Source organism: Sorex araneus, chromosome 2 (assembly GCF_027595985.1).
Source record: "Sorex araneus isolate mSorAra2 chromosome 2, mSorAra2.pri, whole genome shotgun sequence".
Lineage (NCBI taxonomy): Eukaryota > Metazoa > Chordata > Mammalia > Eulipotyphla > Soricidae > Sorex > Sorex araneus.
In genome coordinates, this window is record NC_073303.1 from 294,001,242 (window position 1) to 294,024,399 (window position 23,158).

At 53.1% G+C, this 23,158-nt stretch overlaps 1 protein-coding gene across 1 annotated transcript; it reads right to left on the reverse strand.

Annotated features, from left to right (window-relative positions):
* Nucleotides 1-13,591: 13,591 nt before the first annotated feature.
* EIF2B5 (eukaryotic translation initiation factor 2B subunit epsilon) lies at nt 13,592-22,550 on the reverse strand. The gene is made up of 16 exons (XM_055124575.1): nt 22,295-22,550; nt 20,910-21,034; nt 19,854-20,039; nt 19,566-19,743; nt 19,393-19,473; nt 19,076-19,153; nt 18,128-18,440; nt 16,653-16,798; nt 16,310-16,451; nt 16,055-16,156; nt 15,802-15,909; nt 15,591-15,681; nt 15,017-15,140; nt 14,430-14,555; nt 14,039-14,149; nt 13,592-13,959 (listed from the first exon to the last, which is right to left on the reverse strand). The coding sequence occupies exons 1-16, from the start codon at nt 22,487-22,489 to the stop codon at nt 13,900-13,902; spliced, it is 2,166 nt and encodes a 721-aa protein (XP_054980550.1). The 5' UTR covers nt 22,490-22,550; the 3' UTR covers nt 13,592-13,899.
* Nucleotides 22,551-23,158: the final 608 nt, after the last annotated feature.

Consider the following 23,158-nt stretch of genomic DNA (forward strand, 5'->3'; position numbering starts at 1 on the left):
GCCCCGCCCGGGGCCCCGCCCCACCCCGCCGGGCCCCGCCTTCCCCCTAGGCCCCGCCCCTCCCTTAGGCGCCGCCGGGTAGTGCGCCGCCGCCGCCAGGCCCCGCCCCTCCCCGAGGCCCCGCCCCGCTTCGCTCCGCCCCCGCCGCTGCCGCCGAGGCTCCCGGGCCAGCTCCGCCGCCGTCTGGCCTGGCGGAGCGCTAGGGGCCGATCGCGGAGTCCCAGGCCCGGCAGGGAGCTGGCGCTGGTCGCCGAAGGTCCAGGAGACACGGGACTGTGTGCTCTTGAAGCCTCTGGACCTACTAGAGGAATGGGCTGCTTCTCCGCCCCAGGAGAGCGTGGTCGTGCTGGCGTTTCTTTGGCCCCCCAGAGGCGGGGGCTGGGAGTGGGTGTTGATTTTGACCACGTGTCGCCGCCGGAGGCTTCGGGGGACCTCGACCTGTGTGTCCCTTTAGGGTCTGTTGAAGCTTAGCTGCTGTCACTGTGTCTACCAAACTGAACTCTTTAGGCGACAGAATGGGCTATGTTCTAATTCCTTTTTATAACCTCGACACTTAGGTGCCAAGTCGTGGCTTAAATGGATTGAGGGCCCGAGACAGAGGGATTAAGGCACTTGCTTGCCTTCTCTGCAGCTGGCCCCTAGATCCCCCAGCACAACAGCCAGGAATGATCTTTAGCATTGCAGGGTGTGCCCCCTGCCTCCCAAGTAAAATTAATGGGTTGTGGGTTGAGAGACCAGCGCGTGAGATTGAAGATACAGGGTAGGGATGCCGCTCAGCCATAGAGCTCTTGTCTTGCGTTGTGTGAGGCTCTGAGTTTGATCTCTGGCACTGGAAAAGAATGAAGATGCATGAACGCTTAAGTGTCAAACCAAGTAGAATGTTTCCAGTAGCTCTCCTCACCCTCTAGCTTTTCATTCATTTAACACATCGGTAGAGCCTATTCTGAGCAAGTCATGAGATACCACAAAAATAAGATAGACAGGGCAGTCCTCAGGATTTGAGCTCATGTAGAATGAGGTGCACCAGCTAGTAAATAGCTTCAGGGAGACAAATGCTCTGAGAAGATAACTGGAGAGGGCCAGGGAGATAGCTCGAAGGGCTTTGCATTGCATGGTGCATGTGGGTGGGGGAGGCTTGGGTTAAAGCCCCCAGCACCTCCCCAAGACATAGTAGCCTGAAGCACCACAGGGTGTGGCCCTCAAAATAAAACAAAAAAGATAGGATAAAGAAAATAAAGCAGGAAATTAAAAAAAATAAGGACGTGATTTTAGTTGATCAGAGGAGGGTTTTGCACTAGAACTAAAACTAAGAACTGGAGGAGGGAGATATCCCCAAGAACTAGTGTGCATGCTTTGCATAAAGGAGCCCAGGTTCAATCCCTGGCACCTCATGGATCCTAGAACACCACTGGGAGCCACCCCAGAACAAAAAGCAATGCTACAGAAAATTTTGTGTGCCTGAGCACCAAAAATATTGTCCCCTCCCCCCCCCCCCCATCCCTCCTTCCCTCCTGTTAAAGAACTGGAATGGAGGAAGAGGCTGTAGAAGATCTGGGAGGAGGCCCCCAGTCAGAAGGCATCGCCAAATGGCCAAAATCTGCCAATTTTGAGAAATGAGAAGGCCACAGGATATTGGTCCATGGGGTTAAAAGGTAGTCTGGGACCATATTATACAGGTAGGCTTAAGGCACAGTAACAAGAATGGGGACCGACTTTGTACTCTGTTACTGAATTAGCATTTCAAAAGTAAATCACCTCTTCTGCACATTCCCTGATGAATTCCAGACATCCTCTGCATGGTTTTCTTTTTTTTTTTGCGTCACACCCAGCGATGCACAGGGGTCACTCCTGGCTCATGTACTCAGGAATTACCCCTGGCAGTGCTCAGGGGACTATATGGGATGCTGGGATTCGAACCCGGGTCAATCGCGTGCAAGGCAAGCGCTCTACCCGCTGTGCTATCACTCCAGCCCCTCTGCATGGTTTTCAAAACCATTTATAATCTGGGGCTGGAGCAATAGCACAGCAGGTAGGGCATTTGCCTTGCATGCAGCTGACTCAGGTTCGATTCCCAGCATCCCATATGGTCCCTTGAGCACCGCCAGGGGTAGTTTCTGAGTGCAGAGCCAGGAGTAACCCCTGTGCATCTCCGGGTGTGACCCAAAAAGGGGGAAAAAATTATAATCTAACTTGTATCTTTTACTGCCTTTTATTTCATTATGACTTGGCTTAATGTTTTTCTTTTCTTTTGTTTTTTTGTTTTTTGTGTCATAAATACTCAGAGCTTACTCTGGCACTGCACTCAGGGTCACTTCTGCAGGGCTTGGGGGAGCCATAGGGGTGCTGGGAATTGAATCATGGTCAGCAATGTGCAAGGCAAGAGACCTACCCACCGTACAGCCCCAGATTTTGGTTTTGATTTTTTGTTTGGGGGCCCATATCTGGCGGTGCTCAGTGCTTACTCTTCACTCTCTGCTCAGGGATCACTCCTGGGGGGCTTAAGGGACTATATGTGGATCTAGGCACCAAATCCTGGTCGGGCACATGCCAGGCAAACACCTTACCCCCTGTATTATCTCTCCTGTGATTTATTTTTTTGGGGGGTACACCTGGCAATGCCCAGGGACTACTCCTCACTCTGTGCATGGGTATTGCTCCCAGAGGTGATGGGGGGCCCTGAGGTGCCGGGGATCCCAAATGCAAAGCATGTGCTCAGCTCCTTGAACCAGCTCTCTAGCCCACAGGTAATATTTTTCACTTCTGCAAATCTAGCTGTTTTATTTGAGTCTTTTAGTTGGCTTCTTTGTTGATTTGTGGCCAGGGGAATGAAACCAGGGCCTCATACATGTACATGTTCTACTGCAGAGTTTCATCCTTGGCTCCACCCTGCGTATTATTGTCCCATGCCTGCCTTTTTCTTCATTTTATCAATGCAATGTGTGACAATCAAATATGCATGTAGGACACCAGCCCCCAGTCCCATTTCTCTCCTGCCCTTGGTGTGTCTTCTTACCTTTCACTATTTGATTTATACACTCTAGGTGTTGGTTATTGGTTTCCACTTTCTTTTTTTTTTGGCAGGGTAGGGGGTGGAATACACCTGGCAATGCTCAGGGATTACTCCTGGCTCTTCACTTAAGAATTACTCCTGGCAGTGTTCAGGGGACCATATGGGATGCAGAAATCGAACCTGGGTTGGCTGTGTTCAATACCAACACCCAACCTGTTGTGCTATCACTCCAGTCCTGATTTTCACTTTTTGACAGATAAATTTATTTCTCTTCCACCTTCACTAACATCTTAACATTTTGGGGGTTTAAATAGATACAGTGGGGCTGGAGCAATAGCACAGCGGGTAGGGCGTTTGCCTTGCATGCGGCCGACCCGGGTTCGATTCCCAGCATCCCATATGGTCCCCTGAGCATCGCTAGGAGTAATTCCTGAGTGCAGAGCCAGGACTAACCCCTGTGCATTGCCGGGCGTGACCCAAAAAGCAAATAAATAAATAAATAAATAAATAAATACAGTAAGGATCATTTTGACAATGAACGAATGCTTCCTCTACAACACTGTTTCTTGTGACACTAATCATTCCCTTGCTGACTGGAGAGGATAGTATAGTGAATAAAGCATTTGTCTTGCACACACCGACCAGGGCCAATCCCTGGCATCCCACATGGTTCCCTGAGCACTGCCGGGATTAATTCCTGACTACAGAGCCAGGAGTAATCCCTAAGCATTGCTGGGTCTGACCCAAAAGCTAAGGGGAAAAAAAAATCCCTTGCCTTTTCATTTGCCTTCTTCTTTATGTTATATACTTACCATTTCACATAATCTAATAGTTTCTCAGTACCTAGTTTGTTCCCTCAGTCAAAAATATATTAAGGGGAAGTTAGAGCGATAGCACAGCGGGTAGGGTGTTTGCCTTGCATGCGGCCAACCTAGGTTTGATTCCCAGCATCCCATATGGTCTCCTGAGCACCGCCAGGGGTGATTCCTGAGTGCAGAGCCAGGAGTAACCCCTGTGCATCGCTGGGTGTGACCCAAAAAGCAAACACACACACATATTAAGGGGGGCACAAAGAAAGGATAGGGATAAGGCACTTGTCTTGCATACAGCTGACCTAGCTCCATCCCTAGCACCCCATAGAGCCCCCTGAGTCCCTCCAAGAGTGATCCCTGAGTACAGAGTCAGGAGTAATCCCTGGGCACTGGGGGTGTTGCCCCAAAATTCTTGCAGTCTGGTGTCTTCTGCTGCCTTGCTCTGACCTCACTGAGGCTGTCACTCCTGTATGTTCTCTCTTTCCTCCTAAGAATTCCTTTCAGATCTTCATTTCCTGGATGCATTACTCCTAATTGAATAAATATACCTTTTGATATCTTCTCTTGAAACTATGCAAATTTTAAAATAATCTCTGAGGTTACAGAGAGATCCTCATGGACTGAGAGCATGCTTTTCATGCAGGAGGCCTGAGTGAGTACTACCAGGAGCAGCCCTTGAGACAGAGCCAGTGGTAGCCTCTAAACATAATTGATGTGGCCTAAAAACAACAAAAAAAAAACCAACATAACAACAAAACAGTTGTTTTTGATAACTTGCACATCTGAGTTGAATGCACTTTCCCTTAAACTTTGGTGAATTAATTATTTTTACTTTGGGGCCAACTGGCAGTGCTCGTGGCTTTTTCTACTTTGCTCAGGGATCATTCCTGGCAGTGCTCATGCATGTAATGTCTCTTCATCCCAAATTCACTTATTTTTGCCATGCTGGGGATTGATCGTGGGGCCTCATACATGCAAAGCAAGTACTTTTCCACTGGAACCCATCCCTAGTCCAAGTCTGGAGAAGTTTGAAGGTGTCCATCACTCCATTGTCTTTGGCTGCTATTTTCCGATGCCTTTGTATTGACTTGCTTTTATTCTCCTTGGAAGGCTTAGAGCAGTGCCCTCTATCCCTGGGCTCCCAACGTTTCTGTGCTCATAAATTCTGCTAGGCACTTTGAGAGTCCTTCATGTTTAGAAATTCAGTCAGTTGGGCATGAAGGGGCAATACAGCCCCTAGGATGCTTGCCTTGCATGTGTCCAATCTGGATTCCATCTCTGGCACTGCATGATTCTCTATGCACCAGTAGGAGTGATCTTCAAGCACAAAGCCAGGAGTAAGCCCTGAGCACAGCTGGGTGTGGCCCTCAAAAAGAAGAAGAGCAGGAGGAGGAGGAGGAGGAGGAGAAGAAGAAGAAGGAGAAGGAGGAGAAGGAGAAGGAGAAGGAGAAGGAGAAGGAGAAGGAGAAGGAGAAGGAGAAGGAGAAGGAGGAGAAGGAGAAGGAGAAGGAGAAGGAGAAGGAGAAGGAGAAGAAGGAGAAGGAGAAGGAGGAGAAGGAGAAGGAGAAGGAGAAGGAGAAGGAGAAAAAAAAGAAAAGAAACCAAGAAAAGAAAGAGAAACAGAAAAATAAAAAAAAGAAATTCAGGAATTTTTTTTTTCTTTTTGGGTCACACCTGGCGATGCACAGGGGTTATTCCTGGCTCTGCACTCAGGAATTGCTCCTGGCGGTGCTCAGGGGACCATATGGGATGCTGGGAATCGAACCCGGGTCAGCCGCATGCAAGGCAAACACCCTACCCGATGTGCTATTGCTCCAGCCCCAGGAAAATTTTTCTTGATTTAAAGCATCATTGATGTGTCCCCCATTCTTCCTGCAACTGATTATTAGAGGTATTAGAGAGACCTTCTGCGTTGACTCTTATTTTCCCCTCAACCTTATCAACATTTCATTATTGATATTTCATTATTGATTTCCCTTTTTGGCAGGATTTTCTTTCTCTCTCTCTCTGTCTCTCTCTGTCTCTCTGTCTCTCTCTTTTATTGAATCACCATGAGAACAGTTACAGGGCTTTCAGGATCAAGTCATACAATGATCAAACACCCATCCCTTTACCAGTGTACATGTTCCACCACCAAGAACCCCAGCATGTGGGGCTGGAGCGATAGCACATCAGGTAGGGCGTTTGCCTTGCACGCAGCTGACCCGGGTTCAATTCCCAGCATCCCATATGGTCCCCTGAGCATCACCAGGGGTAATTCCTGAGTTCAGAGCCAGGAGTAACCCCTGAGCGTCGCCAGGTGTGACCCAAAAAGCAAAAAACAAAACAAAACCCCAGCATAACCCTCCTCCCACTCCCCCCCCCCGCCTTTGTGGCAGATGATTTTCACTTTACTCTCTCTTTACTTTGATTATATTCAATTTTTGACAGAAGACCCACTATTATTATCTGGAGTTTCCTCCCCCCCCACAATCAGACCTGTAGAAATGGCATCATTAGATCATATGTTTTCTATTGTTGATAAGAAAGAGCATATGATGTTGCACGGTCGCAAAAGCGGCTGCCCAGTTTTGGGATTTTGGTATTTTAGTAATTAAGCCCAGAGGTATTTCTGCTAGCAGCCACTGCATTCTGAGATTGGTTTGTGTTTGGCAGGATTTTCTTAACATTATTTCCATCTTCTTTTCTTTATCTAGTCAACCAGGTAAAATGCTCACAATTGCAGGTGAATATAAGAATGAATAAAACTCCCTCTTATTTGCCTCTATTGTCTTCCAGATATTAGAAGAAATAATTCATTTATTTAGTCATTTATTGTTGGAGGTGCTGGGGACCAGGCACACCTTACAGTATCTGGGAGCCACGTGATGCTGGGGATCAATTCTAGGTCCTCACTTTGCCACTGAAGCCGTGTTCTCAGCCCTTAGTCACTTATTTTATTTTATTTTATTTTTATTATTTTGGGTCACACCTGGTGATGCACAGAGGTTACTCCTGGTTCATGCACTCAGGAATCACTTCTGGCAATGCTCAGGGGACCATCTGGGATGCTGGGAATCGAACCCGGGTCAGCCGCGTGCAAGGCAAACGCCCTACCTGCTATGCTATCGCTCCAGCCCCACTTATTTTATGTTTTAAAATTTTTGGCCCACACCTGCTGGTGCTTAGCACTTATTTCTGGCTCTGAATTAAGGATCACTCCTGGCAGGCTAGGGGGGACCCAACAGGGTGCTGGGGATCAAATACAGGTTGGTTCTGTGTCAGGAAAATGCCCTCTCCACTGTAGTATTGCACTGGTCCCTCACTTATTTTAATTCCTAAGCACTTGCTTCATTCTCAGATTTTTCTTTTCTTTTCTTTTTTTCTTTTTTTTTTTTTTGAAGAGGGCCATACCCAGTGATGCTCAGGGCTTATCCCTGGCTCTGTGCTGAGGGAATCACTCCTGGTGGGGTTCAGGAGATCATATGGGGTACCACAAATTGAACCCGAATTCACAGTATGCAAGGCCACCACCTTACCTGCTGTATTATTGCCCTGGCCCTGAATTCTCAGATTCTAGTTTTTAAAGCTTTCCTACTGTGCCACACCCCCTACCTTCACCCCAGTTATTATTATCTATTTTAGGGACACACCTGGTAGTGCTCAGGGATTACTCCTAGGTCTGTGCTTGAGGATTGCTCCCAGGAGTGCTCTGGGCCCCATGTACTGCCAGAGATCGAAACAAGTCTCCCACAAATGATGCTTGTGCTCCTGACCCCTCAGTGTTTTTTAGAGCGGTACACTAGGCAGTACTCAGGCCTCATTCCTGGCTCCGTGTTCAGGAATCATTCCTGGTGGACGTGGGGAGTAGAATCTGGGTCAGCTGCATGCAAGGCAAGCACCTTACTTGCTGTACTACGTCTTGGCCACCTGATCCCTCAATTCTTATGTTTTATTATTTTTGGAAGGAAAGTAGTTTTCTTTAGGGAATGAAGAGAGAGGGGTAATGGTGGGCGGGGGGGGGGAGAGAGAGAGAGAGAGAGAGAGAGAGAGAGAGAGAGAGAGAGAGAGAGAGAGAGAGAGAGAGATGCATTTAAGAGAGAATGTGGTCTTCTCCAGAGGGGAGAGAAATGAGGGTACCCCATCAGTAACAGAAAGGAGTTACACATTGATTTGAGATGGGGTGACTCCCGAAGGGGGCGCGAGGACCATAGAGCTAGCACAGGAATGAAGGCACTTGCCTTGCCTGAGGGCAGCCTGGATTGGCACCACAGATAGAATGTGGCCTGGAGCGCCACCCAACCACCTCAGAGCAAAACACCGCATAGGAGAATGGGGATAAACTGCTTCTTTTTCTTTTCTTTCATTTTATTTGGGAAAGTGTCAGGAGAGCTAGAGAGAGGGAGAGAGCAAGTGAGAAAGCTTCGCAGGATGTGGTTGGCAGAAAATTGTGCTGATTCTTTTTGTTAGCGTGTTTGTCATAGGCAAGTCTCTCGATTTTTTTTTTGGGGGGGTCACACCCGGCGATGCTCAGGGGTTACTTCCGGCTCTGCATCTCAGGAATTACTCCTGGCGGTGCTTGGGGGACCATATGGGATGCTGGGAATTGAACTCGGGTTGGCCGTGGTGCAAGGCAAACGCCCTACCCGCTGAGCTATCGCTCCAGCCCTGGCAAATCTCCCGATTTTAAATCTTTCTTTCTTTGTTTTTCTTTCTTTCTTTCTTTCTTTCTTTCTTTCTTTCTTTCTTTCTTTCTTTCTTTCTTTCTTTCTTTCTTTCTTTCTTTCTTTCTTTCTTTCCTTTCTTTCTCTCTCTTCTTTCTTTCTCTTTCTTTTTCTCTTCTTCCCTCCCTTCCTTCCTTCTTCCTTCCTTCCTTCCTTCCTTTCTTTCTTTCTTTCTTTTTTTTTTTTTTTGTGTGTGTGTGGTTGGGGGAATACCTGGCAGCACTCAGTGCTCAATTGTGATGCTACTTAGGGACCACAGGCCCGTGAGGAGTTAACCTGGGTTGGCCACATGCAACCTTAACCTCCTACTATCTCTTCAGCCCTTTACCCCCTTCCCCACCTGAGTGTTGTTTTACACAGTACCAGGAACTCAGACATACATGCAAGGCATGTGCTCCCACCACTCCCCTCACCTCCAAATTTTGAGGATCATGGCTGTAACTTTTGCGTTTGTGTGTGTGGATTGGGGGTTGCTTTGGGGAAAATTTCTGGTAGTAGTCAGGGCTTACTCCTGGTAGTGCTCAGGGAACCATATGTGGTGCCCGGGGTCACACTGGGGACAGCTGTGTGCAAAGCAAATGCTTTCACCCTTGTACTAATTAGTCTTCTGGACCACACCTCTGAAGCTCTAGAACTAGTTTTCTACTTTTTAAAAAATTATTTTCATTTAAAAAATATATATTTTCGGGGCTGGATGGAGCAATAGCACAGAGGGTAGGGTGTTTGCCTTGCACGCAGCCAACCCGGGTTCGAATCCCAGCATCCCATATCCCTAGCACCGCCAGGAGTAATTCCTGAGTGCAGAACCAGGAGTAACCCCTGTGCATTGCTGAGTGTGACCCAAAAAGTAATATATATATATATACATATATATATACACACACATATATATAGGCTGGAGCAATAGCACAGTGGGTAGGGCATATATATATAATATATATATATTATATATATATATATATATATAAAATTTTCTTGGTTCCAACTCTGCTTGTTTTGGCCTCCATTCCAAGTTGGAAGTGCTGCTTAAGCGACCATATGCGTTGCCAGGGATGGAAGCAGGGCTGGCTGCATGCAAGGCCAGTGCTTTATTGCCCTATTATCTCTTGGCCCGTGTACAGGGCTCTTAGCAGTTATTATGACCAAGTGAAGGGAGAAATGGTATTTTTTTTTTTGCTTTTTGGCTCACACCTGGCGTTGCACAGGGATTACTCCTGGCGGTGCTCAGGGGACCATATGGGATGCTGGGACTAGAACCCGGGTTGGCCTCGTGCAAGGCAAACACCCTACCTGCTGTGCTATTGCTCCAGCCCTAGAAATGGTCTTCTAGAAGAAACAAAATATGTATTCTTAGAATTTCTAAAAAATTAGGAGGCCAGGGCCATGGTACAGCAAGTAGGACGCTTGCCTGGCACGCAACTCTGCTGGCTCATCCTTGGCACCCCATGGATCCCTGAGTCCTCAGAGGTGACCCCTGAGTGTGGAGCCAGGACTAAACCTGAGAGCACTGCCAGGTGTGCCCTCTCCCCTCCAAAAAATTAGGCCAGAGAGATAGTACGGAAGATAAGACATTTGCCGTGCAGGGGACCTACCCTGGTTGGCTCCCTGGCACCACATGTAGCTCTGAGCAGCACCAGGGGGCTCATGAGTACGGAACCAGGAACAGTCCCTGAGCATTGCTGGGTGTGGTCCAAGCCTTCTCTCAAATTTGTGCGGGGGGAGGGGGGTGTGCAGTGTTGGGTACCAGGTGGTACTGGGAATAACCTGGGGTTCGCTCACACAGAACATCGCTTTAGCCCTTTGAGCCATCTCACTAGCCTGTTTCATCCCTTTGATGGGGCTTTTTTCTTTCATGATGCAGATCCTATTAGTTGAGAAACTCCTGACCTCTGGGTTTAGGAAAGCTTCTAAAATTATTTCTTGGGGACCGGAGTGCTAGTTCAGTGGGTAGGGCATTTGCCTGGCACAGAGCCGGCCTGGGTCCTATCCCGGGCATTCCATACGGTCCCCCAAGCATCGCCAGGAGCAATTCCTAAGTGCAGATGCAGAAGTAACCTGAGCATCGCCAGGTGTGATTCCCCCTACCCCCACCCCCCATTATTAAATCCTTTCCTTCGGGAGTAGGAATAATTGCTCGATTGGATGACGTGGAGATGTGGGGTGTGTGTGTGAGAGATGGTTATTTTTTGGGTCATGGAGTACCCTGGCTTGGTGCAGGTGCCCATGTGGTGCAGGGGATTGGCCCTAGGCCATGGCATGCAGTTGTGCTGCCATTGCTCTGGCTTGGGCGGCTTTTTCTTTTCTGGGTACATCCTGTGTTGCTGGTGCTTGGGGACCAGGTGGTGCTGGGGATTGGGCCCAGGGCCCCCACGCACAAAGCCACCTCCCCGGTGGCTCTGACCCCTCCACTCCTGGTTCTCAGGCCCAAGCCTTCCCCAGAGCTGCTAAATACTTTGGAGTTCAACAGAGGCCCACAGACTTACATCTTGCTAGTAATCCCTCGGCAGATAGAACCTACCTCATTCTGGTAGGTTCAACTTTGATTCCATTATTTCTCACTTCTCAAAGTCTTTTTTTTTTCCTACTACCCCAGTTCTCCAACTCAGTTTTTTTGTTTTTTACTTTTTTGGGTCACTGCTGGCGATGCTCAGGAATTACTCCTGGCAGTGCTTGGGGGACTATATGGGAGGCCAGGATGAAATCCGGGTTCACTACCTCTCCAGCTTCTCCCCATCTCAGTCTTGCTACCTTGTACTTTCCTACCACCAAACTTTTGGGGAGAATTCCTTTATTGGCACTTGGTTTTCAGCCCAACTGACAGTTTGGCGAGGTGCTCAGGGGTCATTCCTGGCCATGCTGGGGGACCGAACCTGGCTTGGCCACACCCAAGACAAATGCCTTTTTTAGGGGCCATTCTCAACAGTGCTTGGGCTCACAAGGCAATACCCAGTGATGCTCTGGGCCATGTGGTACTATGATTGAGCCAAGAGCCCCTGGCACATGCCGACCACACACTTTACCACTTAAGCTATCCTGCAGCCCACCCCTACTGACATTTTAAAAGCAATAGTATAGCAGGGTGGGGCGCTTGCCTCGCAGTGGTAGTCCCAGATCCAGTCTCCAGCACCCCATGTGGTCCTCCAAGCCCTTCAGGAGTGATTCTCGAGCACAAAAGTACCCTAGAACACTGTCGGGTGTGGCCCACAGAACCAAACCAAACAAATCCCTTGCTTTGATTTTCTTTGGCTACACTTGGTAGTGCTCATGGCTTATTGCTGGCTCTGCATTTGGGGAGCCTAAGTGGTGCCAGAGATTCAAACTGGGGGCAGCCACATGTGAGACAAGTGCCTTATCTCCTGGACACTCCAGCCCTACCCAAGGTACGGCGGCTCCAGCCCCGCCACTGAGAAAGCATCTCCATCCGGAAATGCTGTTCATCACCCAGGAAGGAAGGAAGGAATCTCTTCCTAAGTCCTTCAGGCTCTTCTGACTTATTACCCATTTGATGAAATCAGAGATACCCTACTGACGCGTTCAACTACCCCATCACGTCCATGCTCTAACATGGACTCCTCCGCATGAGCATTCGTATTTAACAAAGCAGAAAGCTCAGATTCACTGAGAAATGAGGGGAGGGTGGGACAGGAAGCTGCTTGCCATGCAAGCAGCCATGCAAGCAGGGATCAAAAACCCATTTTTGATCCCTGGCACTACATACCGTTTCCTGATCCCTGAGTGCAGAGCCAGGAGCAAACCTGAGCAGCGCCGGGTGCTGCCCCAGAGTAGAAACCCGACCCAAGCCTCAGTAATCCCTTCCACCCCCTCAGTACAGCGCAACAGCTTCGTCCTAGCTTTTCCCCACGAACTGACAGAGGCCACAGTGAAGTGCAATACCTAGGTGAGACACTTGTTACTACAGAAACATTTGTCAGTTACAAGTAACAAGTGTCAACAAAGGACCAGTTACAGGAATATAACAGGGCTCAAAATGATACTGTGGCAGGTATGGCCGAGGTTAAAGGAGACAATCTAGCAAAATGACAAACCCCAGCTCTGAAGTTCAAGAGCAAATCCTAACTCAGTAGGCGCCAGGTAGACATCCCCTGCCCCAGAACTCCTTACTGTGGTTAAAGTTAAATCAAGTAACACATGAAAGGTTCTCAGCAAAGTGCTCCCCATAGAGCAAATCTCCAACAGTGGGAGAAGCCTGTTTTCAGGAATCTACTTCTCAAAATTTTTCGCTCGTTTTTTTGGGCCGTACCTGGTGGTGCTCAGGACTGACCCCTGCCATGCTTGGTGAATAGACTGTGATGACAGAGATTCAAACCGGGGCCAGCCACATGCGAGACAAGGACCTTAACTCCTGTACTCTCCAGCCCTCTAGCCCCCCCATGTTTTTTTTTTTAAAAAAGCGGGGACTGGAAGAAAATACAGCAGTAATACAGCAGTTAAGGCATCTACATGGTATGAACCTGGGTTCAGTCCCTGGCACTGCATGGTTCCACCAGCACGGCCGGGGTGGCCCAACCAGCACAGGGCTCAGGCAGCACTGCAGCCCCAGGCCTGAACTGCCAGGGAACTGTGGGTGGGGGTGCGTGGGCACCACCTGGGGGTTCCCCTGACTCCCCTCACCACCCCAAGATTTCTATCATCGCCTCTGGGTTTAATGCCCTCCTCAGGACACTGGCAATGCGGAAGCAGCAGAGAACTCAGGAAGATAGGCATCAGCCCCTTGGTGATAAGCCGGGAGCACATTTCCTTGTCTTTGGGACGCACAGTGGCTCTGCCTCTGACAGTTTTGAAAGTGCTGGAAAAGACTGAGGGTGTGGCAGGCCGGTACCGGGCTTTATATAGATGTCCCACATCATGTCCCAGTTGGGAAGGCATCCGGGCCAGGGCTGCACGTCACCCCGGCCCAAGGACTGATTTTACCGAAGCTGGGAAAGAACCAGGAACCCCCTTACCTGGGAGCCCCCCACAAGGGCCACCCAAAAAGCACCACAGCGCCGCCTAGTGGCCGCCATGCGAGAGGCTCCCAGCTCTGGTCACCAGATACGAGGCGGGGCCTCTGTGTCCCTCTCTCTTTAATGGTCACCAACACAGCAGCAGAGAGGGCTGTTTCTCTCCGCCACTCCCTAAGGGAAAGCCGGAGCACCCGGCAGCTGGTTCCTCGGGCCCTTCTCAATGGCGCAGGGCCGGCCCAGTCCCTTCCCTCAGGCCCCAGTCCGGGTGTGAGGCCGGGGCTTGCCTCGCTGGGAGAATACTGTCGTTCCAGCCTCCGCTCCTGTCTCAGCCCCGACGGCGGGTCCTTCTCTCTACCGCGAGCCTCTCCTCTGCCCGGCCCGAGCCCCTGGGAGCCGGCAGCAGTATGGCTTCAGTCATCTTCCGACGACTCTTCTTCCGCCTCTCTTAGCCACTGGATGAACCTCTGCAGCTGTGGGGAAGCAGAGGCTGTGGGGAGGGCGCCCCCTCCCAGGACCCTCAGCCGAGAACCGACCTGATGAGGCGCTCACCTGCTGGTTCTTGCGCAACTGCCGGCCCTTGTCAGTCGTGTCCTTTTGGCCGAACCAGTTCAGGATGGTCTCCTCAGCCAGGACCTCCAGCTGGTAGAAAGCCATCAGCACCTGCAGCGGGTGGGCATGGGCATCTCTCAGGGGCACTGCCGAGTCCAGCAAGAGGCACCGGACATGGGGGGAGGAGGAGAAGGAGGACGATTTCCCCAGGGCGCCCTGCCCTGCCTGCATGCAACCTGGACAGTGCCCGCAACGAGCACTAGGGGTGGCGGGAACTGACCACCAAACACAGTCACAGTTTCCAGACCATTTCCTGTCTCTCTGGCGGTCACCACCGAGGCTTGGGTCAAAGCAAAGCCAGGACTATGGGGAGCAAGGCCGCAGTCATCACCTTGGCCATGGAAGCAGCGAGAGCTTCGTGCTCCAGGAAGAAGTCCTCAATGGCAGCCAATGCTTCCAAATGGTCAGCAGCGCGCTTTATGTAGTTCCTGAAAACGGGGCTCCAGGCCTTGAGCAGCTACGGCAGAAAGAAGGGAGCTGAAGTGCATCTTCCTGAGCTCAGAAACTCACTATCCGTTAACTTAGGGCTGGGGAGAGGATGAGGAGAGAGGGAGGGGAAGGGAGAGGAGGGGGGCTCAGGAGCTACGCTGCCTGCTTTTTTGTTTTGGGGCCACACCTGGTCATGCTCAGGCCAGTCCTGGCTGAGCACTCATGCTAGCAGTGCTTGGGGGACCATATGAGATGCCGGGGATCGAACCCAGATTAGCCACATGCAAGGCCAGTGCCCTCCCCACTGGACTCTAGGTCTTCTGGGGCCACTCTTGGGAAGCCACAAGTAGCTAGGATGGAGCCGGGCCTCCTGTGTGCAATGCCCGTGCCCCAGCCGGCTGGGCACTGCTCAGGCCTTGCTCCTTTCTTACAGTCCAGCACAGCAAGGGAGGGGGAGGAGCCCCAGGCCCAGCCCCGGTCTCTGCTCACGGGGAGGAGAAGGGCACAGTAGCGGCTGGGATCCAGCGGGGAGTCCATCTGCTGCAGGGGGAACTCTAGCACGACGTGGCTCAGGACCTGCATCACCTCCTTCAGGCTGATGTTGTAGGCATACCTGCGGGGAGACGGGGGTGACACCGGGGCCTTCACTGGCCCTCTGCAACACGTGAGACTGATCCTGGTGGGACGGGAGGGGAGAGGAAGCCAAACGCAACAACGTGAGGGGGAGGACGGTGTGGCTGAGGCTAGGACCATGTGACTGGCCATGTGCACGTGGAAGAGAGAGCAAATGAACTGAGCGTTAGGGGGAGGAGGAGGAGAGAGCTGCTACCGGGCTGAGATGACCCAAAGGAGGAGAAAGAGGGTGAGAGAGGGGGCTGGAGCGATAGCACAGCGGGGAGGGCATTTGTCTTGCACGCAGCCGACCCGGGTTCAATTCCCAGCATCCCATAGGGTCCCCCGAGCACCGCCAGGAGTAATTCCTGAGTGCATGAGCCAGGAGTAACCCCTGTGCATCGCCGGGTGTGACCCAAAAAGGAAAAAAGAGGCCGAGGGCGCTGCTTACTTGAGAGAGTTGATCTCCAGGACCAGATTGTCACAGGAAATGTTCTCCTCCTTGCCGCGCTGCAGCGTCCCGAGGACTTCGTTCTGGAACACTGAGATCAGAGGTCAGTCTCACGCCAGGACACTGTCGTCCTTCTTGGGGGGGAAATCAAGTCTCCCACCAGCTGACCCAGATGCAAGAACCTCAGGGCTCCTGCTCCCGGGGCACTCACCTCTGATGTCATCCATCTGCGGGGAGCCCGCCCGGCTGTCGAGCCCCTCGGAATCCAGGCTGTGCGCGCTCTCACTCTCGCTCTCATCGTCCATGTGGATGCTGAGGCCTGTGCGGCACAGGGAGCGGAAGAGGGGCATGGAGAGGCCCCAAGAGAGCACCCCGAGCGCCCAGTGTGCAGGACTAAAGAAACGAACAAGGGACGTGCTCCCGGCATTCCCGGACTGGGGCAGCAGGCTTAGGGCTCGGCTCACCCCACAGACTCTGCCGGAGCTCCTCCTCCTCCTCCGCGTCCACATCTGCAGCTCTCCACAGGTAGCCCTGGCCTGCGACTCCGACCTCAGCCGGGTTATAACCTAGGAAAGGCAGGGCGCTCGCCAGGGCCTGGTGGCAGTACCAGTCCCTCCTGGTGGGAACATGGGGCTTTCTAGGCGGCACACACATACACACCCACACAAATACTCACAAACATGCACACACGCGTGCACCACACCTGCTGAGACTCACACCTTTCAGCTTCACTTTGTCCTTCTCTGGGTCGGCCCCAGAATCATCACTGAACTGGCCGTCATCCTCGTCTTCCTCTGCATCCGGAGGGTGCAGCGAGATCACGGAGCCCTCAGGTAGTGTGATGTCTGGGCCCACGACCACCTAAGGGAGGAAAAGGGAGAAGGGGGCACAGACTCTTTCATGTACTAGGGAAAAGCTCCGCTTTGTAACGAGATTTCTGCCGAGTCAAACAAATGAAAGCTTGGGACTTGGACACTGACTTCAGGCTGGACTGCAGGGTGGACAGACGGTCCTTCCGGCTCGGCACAGCCACCATTCCGTGTGCCTGGGAGCAGGTCTCACCTGGGAAGTCAGGACACAGCGAGGCTGCAGGGTAACTCTCTCCTTGACCTCCGCACTGTCGCAGAGCAGTGACTGGTGGATCTGTGCTCCAGCAGCCACGCGGACACCCTGCCACAGGTAGGCCTGGTCCAGCACCACATCATCACCTGGCTCAGGACAGGAAGGACTCCTGGTCACTCAGCGCTCCGAGGAGACCCGGGCCAGTCCTAGGGGCGGGGCTGACTAGCTCCTACTCAACTGTACCACACCAACCCTCAATCTACCAGGACTCCCCCCTCGCCCTCCAAGCCCACGTCTGAGAGCAGAACAGTGAGGGGCCAGACCACCTCCACCACGTTTACAATTACAGACCACGTACAGAACTTAAAATCCCAGGAACCTCCAAGATTTCCGGGGCTCCCTTAAACTCAAGAACCTTACTCACTTTTTTTGACACCTAGCAGTGTTCAGGGCTTACTCCTGGCTCTGTGCTCAAGGATCACTCCCAGTCATGCTCAAGGGACCTTATGCGGTGCCAGGGACTGAACCCAGGTCAGCTGCGTCCAAGGCAAGGTACCTTGTCCCTTGCAGTATCTCCAGCCCCAAGGGTCTTATTAAAGTTAAATTTATGTTCAGAAAAAGGAGGAAATCACCCCATCACTTCTTATACATTTCAAAGTTATTATCCCATTTCTGTGACCAGAGAGAGTTATCAAGAGGTTAAGTGGTCAGTTCCAGTTCAAAGAAACCTGAATTTACAATCAGAATATTCAGATTTAAGTCCCAGAGCTGCCGTTTAAACTCCTGCGAGGGAGACAACCAACAGCTTATTTGCTTTTTAATCAACCAGATAAATACCCTCCCCCCCCAGGCTCTTTCATGAGTCTTTCGTGTGTGCAAAAACCCTTTGTAAACCATAAGGCACTGAAAATAGATGCTCTTATTGCAACATGAATCACCTACTGGGTCTTGGAATGTGAAGAGTCATCCAAACAGGTTCTCAAACCCACACACTATAGCACCGGCGTCTGCGAGACAGCACAGTAGGTAGGGTGCTCGACTTGCACGTGATCCCCCTGGGTTCAATCCCGTGCATCCCATATGGCCCCAGAGCCATGCCAGGAAAGATTCCTGATCACAGAGCCAGGAGTAATCCCTGAGTAACTCTGGGCTGTGGCACCCCTCCCCCAAATATTAGAGCGTGGCTGTGTTAGATTATTTCCTCCTTTATCTTTTTTATCACTGTGCATTTTTTTTTAGTTTGAGGTCATACCAAGCAGTGCTTAGGGGTTACTCTAAGAGGTGTGTGGGGGTACCAGGCAGGTCTGGGGCTCCAACCCAGGCTTTCTGCATGGAAAGCATGTACTCAGCCCTTCTAAGAATGGGCCCTCCCTGGCCATATCCCCCTTACTAAAGTGTTCCTTATGCTCAGGGCCATCTCTCTCCCTTTCTCTGCAGACAGGGACAGCTGGCTTGACTTCCCCACCTGTGCTCACCAATGTGGCAGCCGGGGCCAATGACGCTGTTGGTGATGGTGCAGTTGCTGCCGATGACCGTGCCAGAGCCAAGGAGCACATTTTCCTCCAGGACGCTGCCATGGCCCAGGCTGACCTCAGGCCCGCGGTAGATGTTGTGCCGGGAATGGGTGCAGCTCCGGTTGGTGTGGTCGGTGAAGTTGACCTCGGGGGTGATCGGGTAGACCCAACGGCGGATGACATCAGCACAGACGGCAGAGTACATACGCAGATTGGAGACCCGGGCACCATACTCCTTAGTTGTTACATGCAGGTGGATCTGGTTCCCCAGAATCTGAAGAGCAGGAAAGGGAGATCACTCAGGCAAGAAAGGAGGAAGAAACGGCGACAGTACCATTCCTTGGGTGGTGGCAGCAGGGAGGTGAACTACACTCTGGTGCTCAAGGCTTACTCCTGGCTGTGCTCAGGGGCCAGACATCAAACTGGAGTCACCGGCGTGTAAGGCAAAGCCTTACCCGCTGCATGATCTCTGCAATCTTTTCTTCTTCTTTTTTTTTTTTTCCTTTTTTGGGTCACACCTGGCGATGCACAGGGGTTACTCCTGGCTCTGCACTCAGGAATCATCCCTGGCGGTGCTCAGGGGACCATATGGGATGCTGGGAATCAAACCTGGGTTGGCCGTGTGCAAGGCAAATGCCCTACCTGCTGTGCTATCGCTCCCACCCCAATCTTTTCTTCCTTTTGTTTTTATTTTAGGGATAATTTTATTTCGAAGGGTCTCAGAATTGCACCCAAGTCTCCTCCACATTAATCATGCTTGCATGCTTTTCCCTCCCTCCATTACTTCCTTTTCCCTTCTCTCTCTCTCTCCCTGCCTCCCTCCCTCCCTCCCTCCAACATGGGGGCCAAAGGGCCACGAAGCTTCAGGAAAAGCTTCTCTTTTCCTGAAGAGAAGGCGGCTCTTCTCACCTCCTCGTTCACTAAGAGGCCTCTCACGAAGTCATCTCGAGTTTGATAGTCAAAGTTGTCCGTAAAGAGCTGGGCCACCTAGGGGGTTGGGGGATACGCCAAGGTCAAGAGCAGCCTGGGGTAAGCAGACAAGCCCCCGGGGACCAGCCGAGCCCTGGACACAGGCCATAAGCCCAAGGGGGAGCCCCACGGGAAAGGAGGTTCAGGTGCCAGCGCCCAGTTACCTCGCAACACAGCAGAGAGTGGGGGAGGAGACAGACCCTTCCCTTTCACGGAGGGGGGCCTCCACACACCCTTCCGGAGCCAGGGACGCTCACCTGTGGGGAGCAGATGCTGATGTGACAATCCAGCAAATCGTAGCGGATCTCCACGCCATCCCCACTGCCCTGGAACAAGCTCTACAGGGAGAGGTCACAGGCCTTGAACCGGCTCTGCCGCTAGAGCCCGGGACGCCCTCTCCCGCCTCAGCGGCCCCCAGAGCCCCACACACCAGTGGAAAGGAGAAGCGTCGGAGGCCTTGGGTCTTCTGGAAATGGAGGACCCGTTTCGTGGTACTATCCACGGCCACCACCACATTGTCTTCGTGGCAACGTGTTGGGTGGCTGGGGGACGACTCCTTAAAGATCATTGTCATCACAGACACGTTTTTGTCAAGCTTCCGCCTCAACCTAGAGGAGAGAAGAGAGATGCCACAGTGCAGTGGGGTCGGGGGGCAGTGGGGGGGGGCGCGCTGCTGGGCTGGCCCCAGACACTCGGCTGTCATACTTCCTGTGCTGACCTGTGTTCTTCGAGGGCGCGGGTGACATTGATGTTCGAGATGACATCCCCGTACACCAGGAGGAAGTCAGAGCGCACCAAGCTCTTGGCGTCGACATCCCGGAGGACGTCTCCCAGAGAGCGATACAGCTCTGAGGTAATTATTCGAACCACATTGAGCGACGTGGGGCGGCACCACTTGGACTTGCTAAAGGAACAGGGAATAATGAGTAAACCAGGCATCAGCATCACGGACGCCTCCCCTGGTCCTTTCCCCCCGCTTAATAGTCACATTCCCTCATGAAGGCTTTTGGGTTTCTGGGTTTCTGCCAGCGTCCTGGGCTTCAGAGAGGCTCGTGAACGATAATGAGTGGTTTCGGCATCCTGTGCCACCAGTCTTGTTTTATGGGGTAGAACAGAGGCTCCCGAGCTTATCTGGCCTACTTGCTCCCCCATCCCACCGTGCAGGAAAAAAATCACTCCGAGTCCCCTCTGGAAAGATATCGTAAGCAAACAACTGTACCTGAGGACTAGGTCCCCGACCCTCTCTAAAGCATTCCGAGCCCACCCTCGCTGGGAAACACTGGGTTGGAAAAATGCTGATTTCGCTCAAGGGCTATTCCTGGCTCAGTGCTGAGACCCCGCAGGCTCGGGGCTCTCCGAGGGGCTGGTGATCTGAACCCGCGCCGGCAGGCTTCACGGCCAGCTCCTCAGCGCCTGTCCTCTCTCCTGGTCAGCGATCCACTCTTCTCGTGAAAAGTCGCCAACTTTTTGCGAGAGCCCTACTCTATGGTAGTTAGGAAGCAGGGCACCAGGGCCCAGCTCGGTGGAAAGACAAAGATGTTCCCCTTCCAACTTCCACTACCGGCGCGACTTTAAAAAGGCAAATATTCTTGACTCTTGGCCACAGTTCCAGCTGCTCACTTGTGACTGAGTGACGAGCATGCCCTCCGGCCGTAAGCCACCTAAAGATAGACACTTCTCTCCCTCGGCGACTGCTCCTCATCCCAAGCCCCAAACCCCGGGACAAAAATAGTGACACTAGCGACATGTGGAAAAGGCGGCGGCAAGGACTTACAGCAAATGCTCCTTGATCTGAGCCGCCTTCCAGCAACAGAACACAAAGGTTTCCTGCACACCCGTGGCGGTGAGAAACTCCAGGGTGTAGTCGATGAGGGCCACGTTGGCCAGGGGCATGAGGGCCTGGAGCACAGGAGGGAACAAGGAACACCCTGACACCGCAACTCCACGAGGCCCCCGGAGATCATTCTTCACGACAAACCCTCTTCACTTCAACTAGCTCCCACATCCAACGTGAGGTGCTGTTTTACTTATTTATTTATTTATTTATTGGGGGGGGGGGGTGTGCTCTAGACTCACTCCTGGCTCTGAGCTCAGGGATTACTCCTGGTAGGGCTCAGGGGACCATATGTGGAGCTGTGTACAACCGGGGCAGGCAGCATGCAAGGCACATACATGCCTTACCTGCTGTACTATCTCTCTAGCCCCAGAGTCTTGCTTTCTCTTTTACGTAAGAGTAACGTCTCCCGCGACCGGAGTGATAGTGTACAGGGGTGAGGGCATATACCTTGCATGCAGAGGACCCGAGTTCGATCCCCTGCGTCCCATATGGTCCCCTGAGCACTGCTAGGAGGGATTCCTGAGTGCTGAGCCAGGAGCCAGCCCCCAGCACCGCCAGGTGTGGCCCCGAACAAAACCAAGTACCGTCTTCCATGTTCAGGGCCCGTTCCCGAGCACCAGAGACCAAGACGTGGTAATTTGAATATAATAACCGAGACATCCACGTGCTCGGCACCAACCGACACAGAGTTACGAATAACCCTGGCACAGGCTGCTCCCGAACGCCAACCCTGTCTCTAAGCCCGTTTGCCTATACTCGTCCAAGATGATCGGGGTTCTACGGCACGGGAGTGTGGGTTTTCCCGGAACCGGCAGCAGTGTGCCCCATCTGACGGGACGCGGCCCTGCTGCACTCCAGTCGGAGTCCCCGGTGGAGGGAGGGGACGCCGGCCACCGAACAGGCCCTGTCCCCTCGAGAGGGCACCGGCTGTCGTTCACAGCCGCAGTACGAGACCCCCAGCGGCTGCCGCGGCTGGCTCTCGGGGCTGGCATACGGCGGGGGGACGCCTCGTCCCTGCCGAGGGGAATCACCTCGTCGGCGGGGACGGGACCCCCGCGGGCCGGCTTCCCCACGCGGCCCTCTGCCACGGACCACCTCGGGCGCCCGGACCTCCGAGCCCCCCGCCGGCTCGAGCGGTCCCCGCGGCGCCAGGAGGCAGGTGGCCTTCCCTGCCCAAGGGCACCCGCCCGACTGCAGAGAGAGAGGGCCGCGGCAAGCCTCCCCGGGCACGCCGGGCCGAGGCGGCCAGCAGGAAGCGGCCGGTGGTCCAGCCCCGCCGCCTCCTGCCCGCGCCCCCGGCTCGGGTCGCGTGCGGCGCTCACCCGAGGCAGGTCCTTGGAGATGGGGAAGAAGCGGCGGTTGAAGCTGTCAGCCACCAGCACAGCCTGCAGGGGCGGCGGGGGCTCCTCCTCCGCCCCCCGGGCGCCCCCGCCGCCGCCTCCCGGGCCGCCGCCGCCGCCGCCGCCGCGTTTGCTAGCCCGACTGGCCGCCGCGCCAGGCGCCGCCGGGGCCGCCATCTTCCCTCGCGGCCACCACTTCCGCTCGGAAACAGGCACCGCACGCAGGAGGGGACAAAAAGCACCCGCACCCGAAACGCGAAGGTCTATCAAGAGGTGGGAGGTGGCGACGCGGGCGGAGTGCGCACGCGCCTTCCCTCGGCGCCCGCCCGACTGCGGCCGGGCCGGGGCGGGGCCCGGCGGGGGCGGGGGCTCGAGGGGGCGGGGCCTCGGCCGTTTCGGCGCTCGCGGGCGTGGGCGGGGCCCGACCGGATCTTCAGGTTGGCCTTGGTCCGCGAGCTTCTGGCCAAGAAGTCTGGGACTTGTGGTCGCTTCTAGGCGCCAAGCCTTCGAGGATGTATGATCTTCCTCTCTGCTGGAGTCCCTCATCTCATGTGGCGGTCAATAGCATTCCTTTCCCCCGAGGGAGCTCACAGTCTCGTAAATACAGAATTTGATCTTTTTGCAGGGACAATAGCTCTGAGCGCGGGACAGGGATAACGTATTAAGACTATTATCTCTTTCATTGCTTAGCTGGTTTTTTTCTTGCGCGTACCCAGTGGTGCTTAGGGATCACTCTCTGGCAGGTCCCAGGAACCGGGATCAGCCACTTGCAAGCAAGCGCTCTATCCGCTGTGCTATAGCTCCTGCTCCCTGTTATTATTATTATTTTTTTTTAGCTCGCCTTGG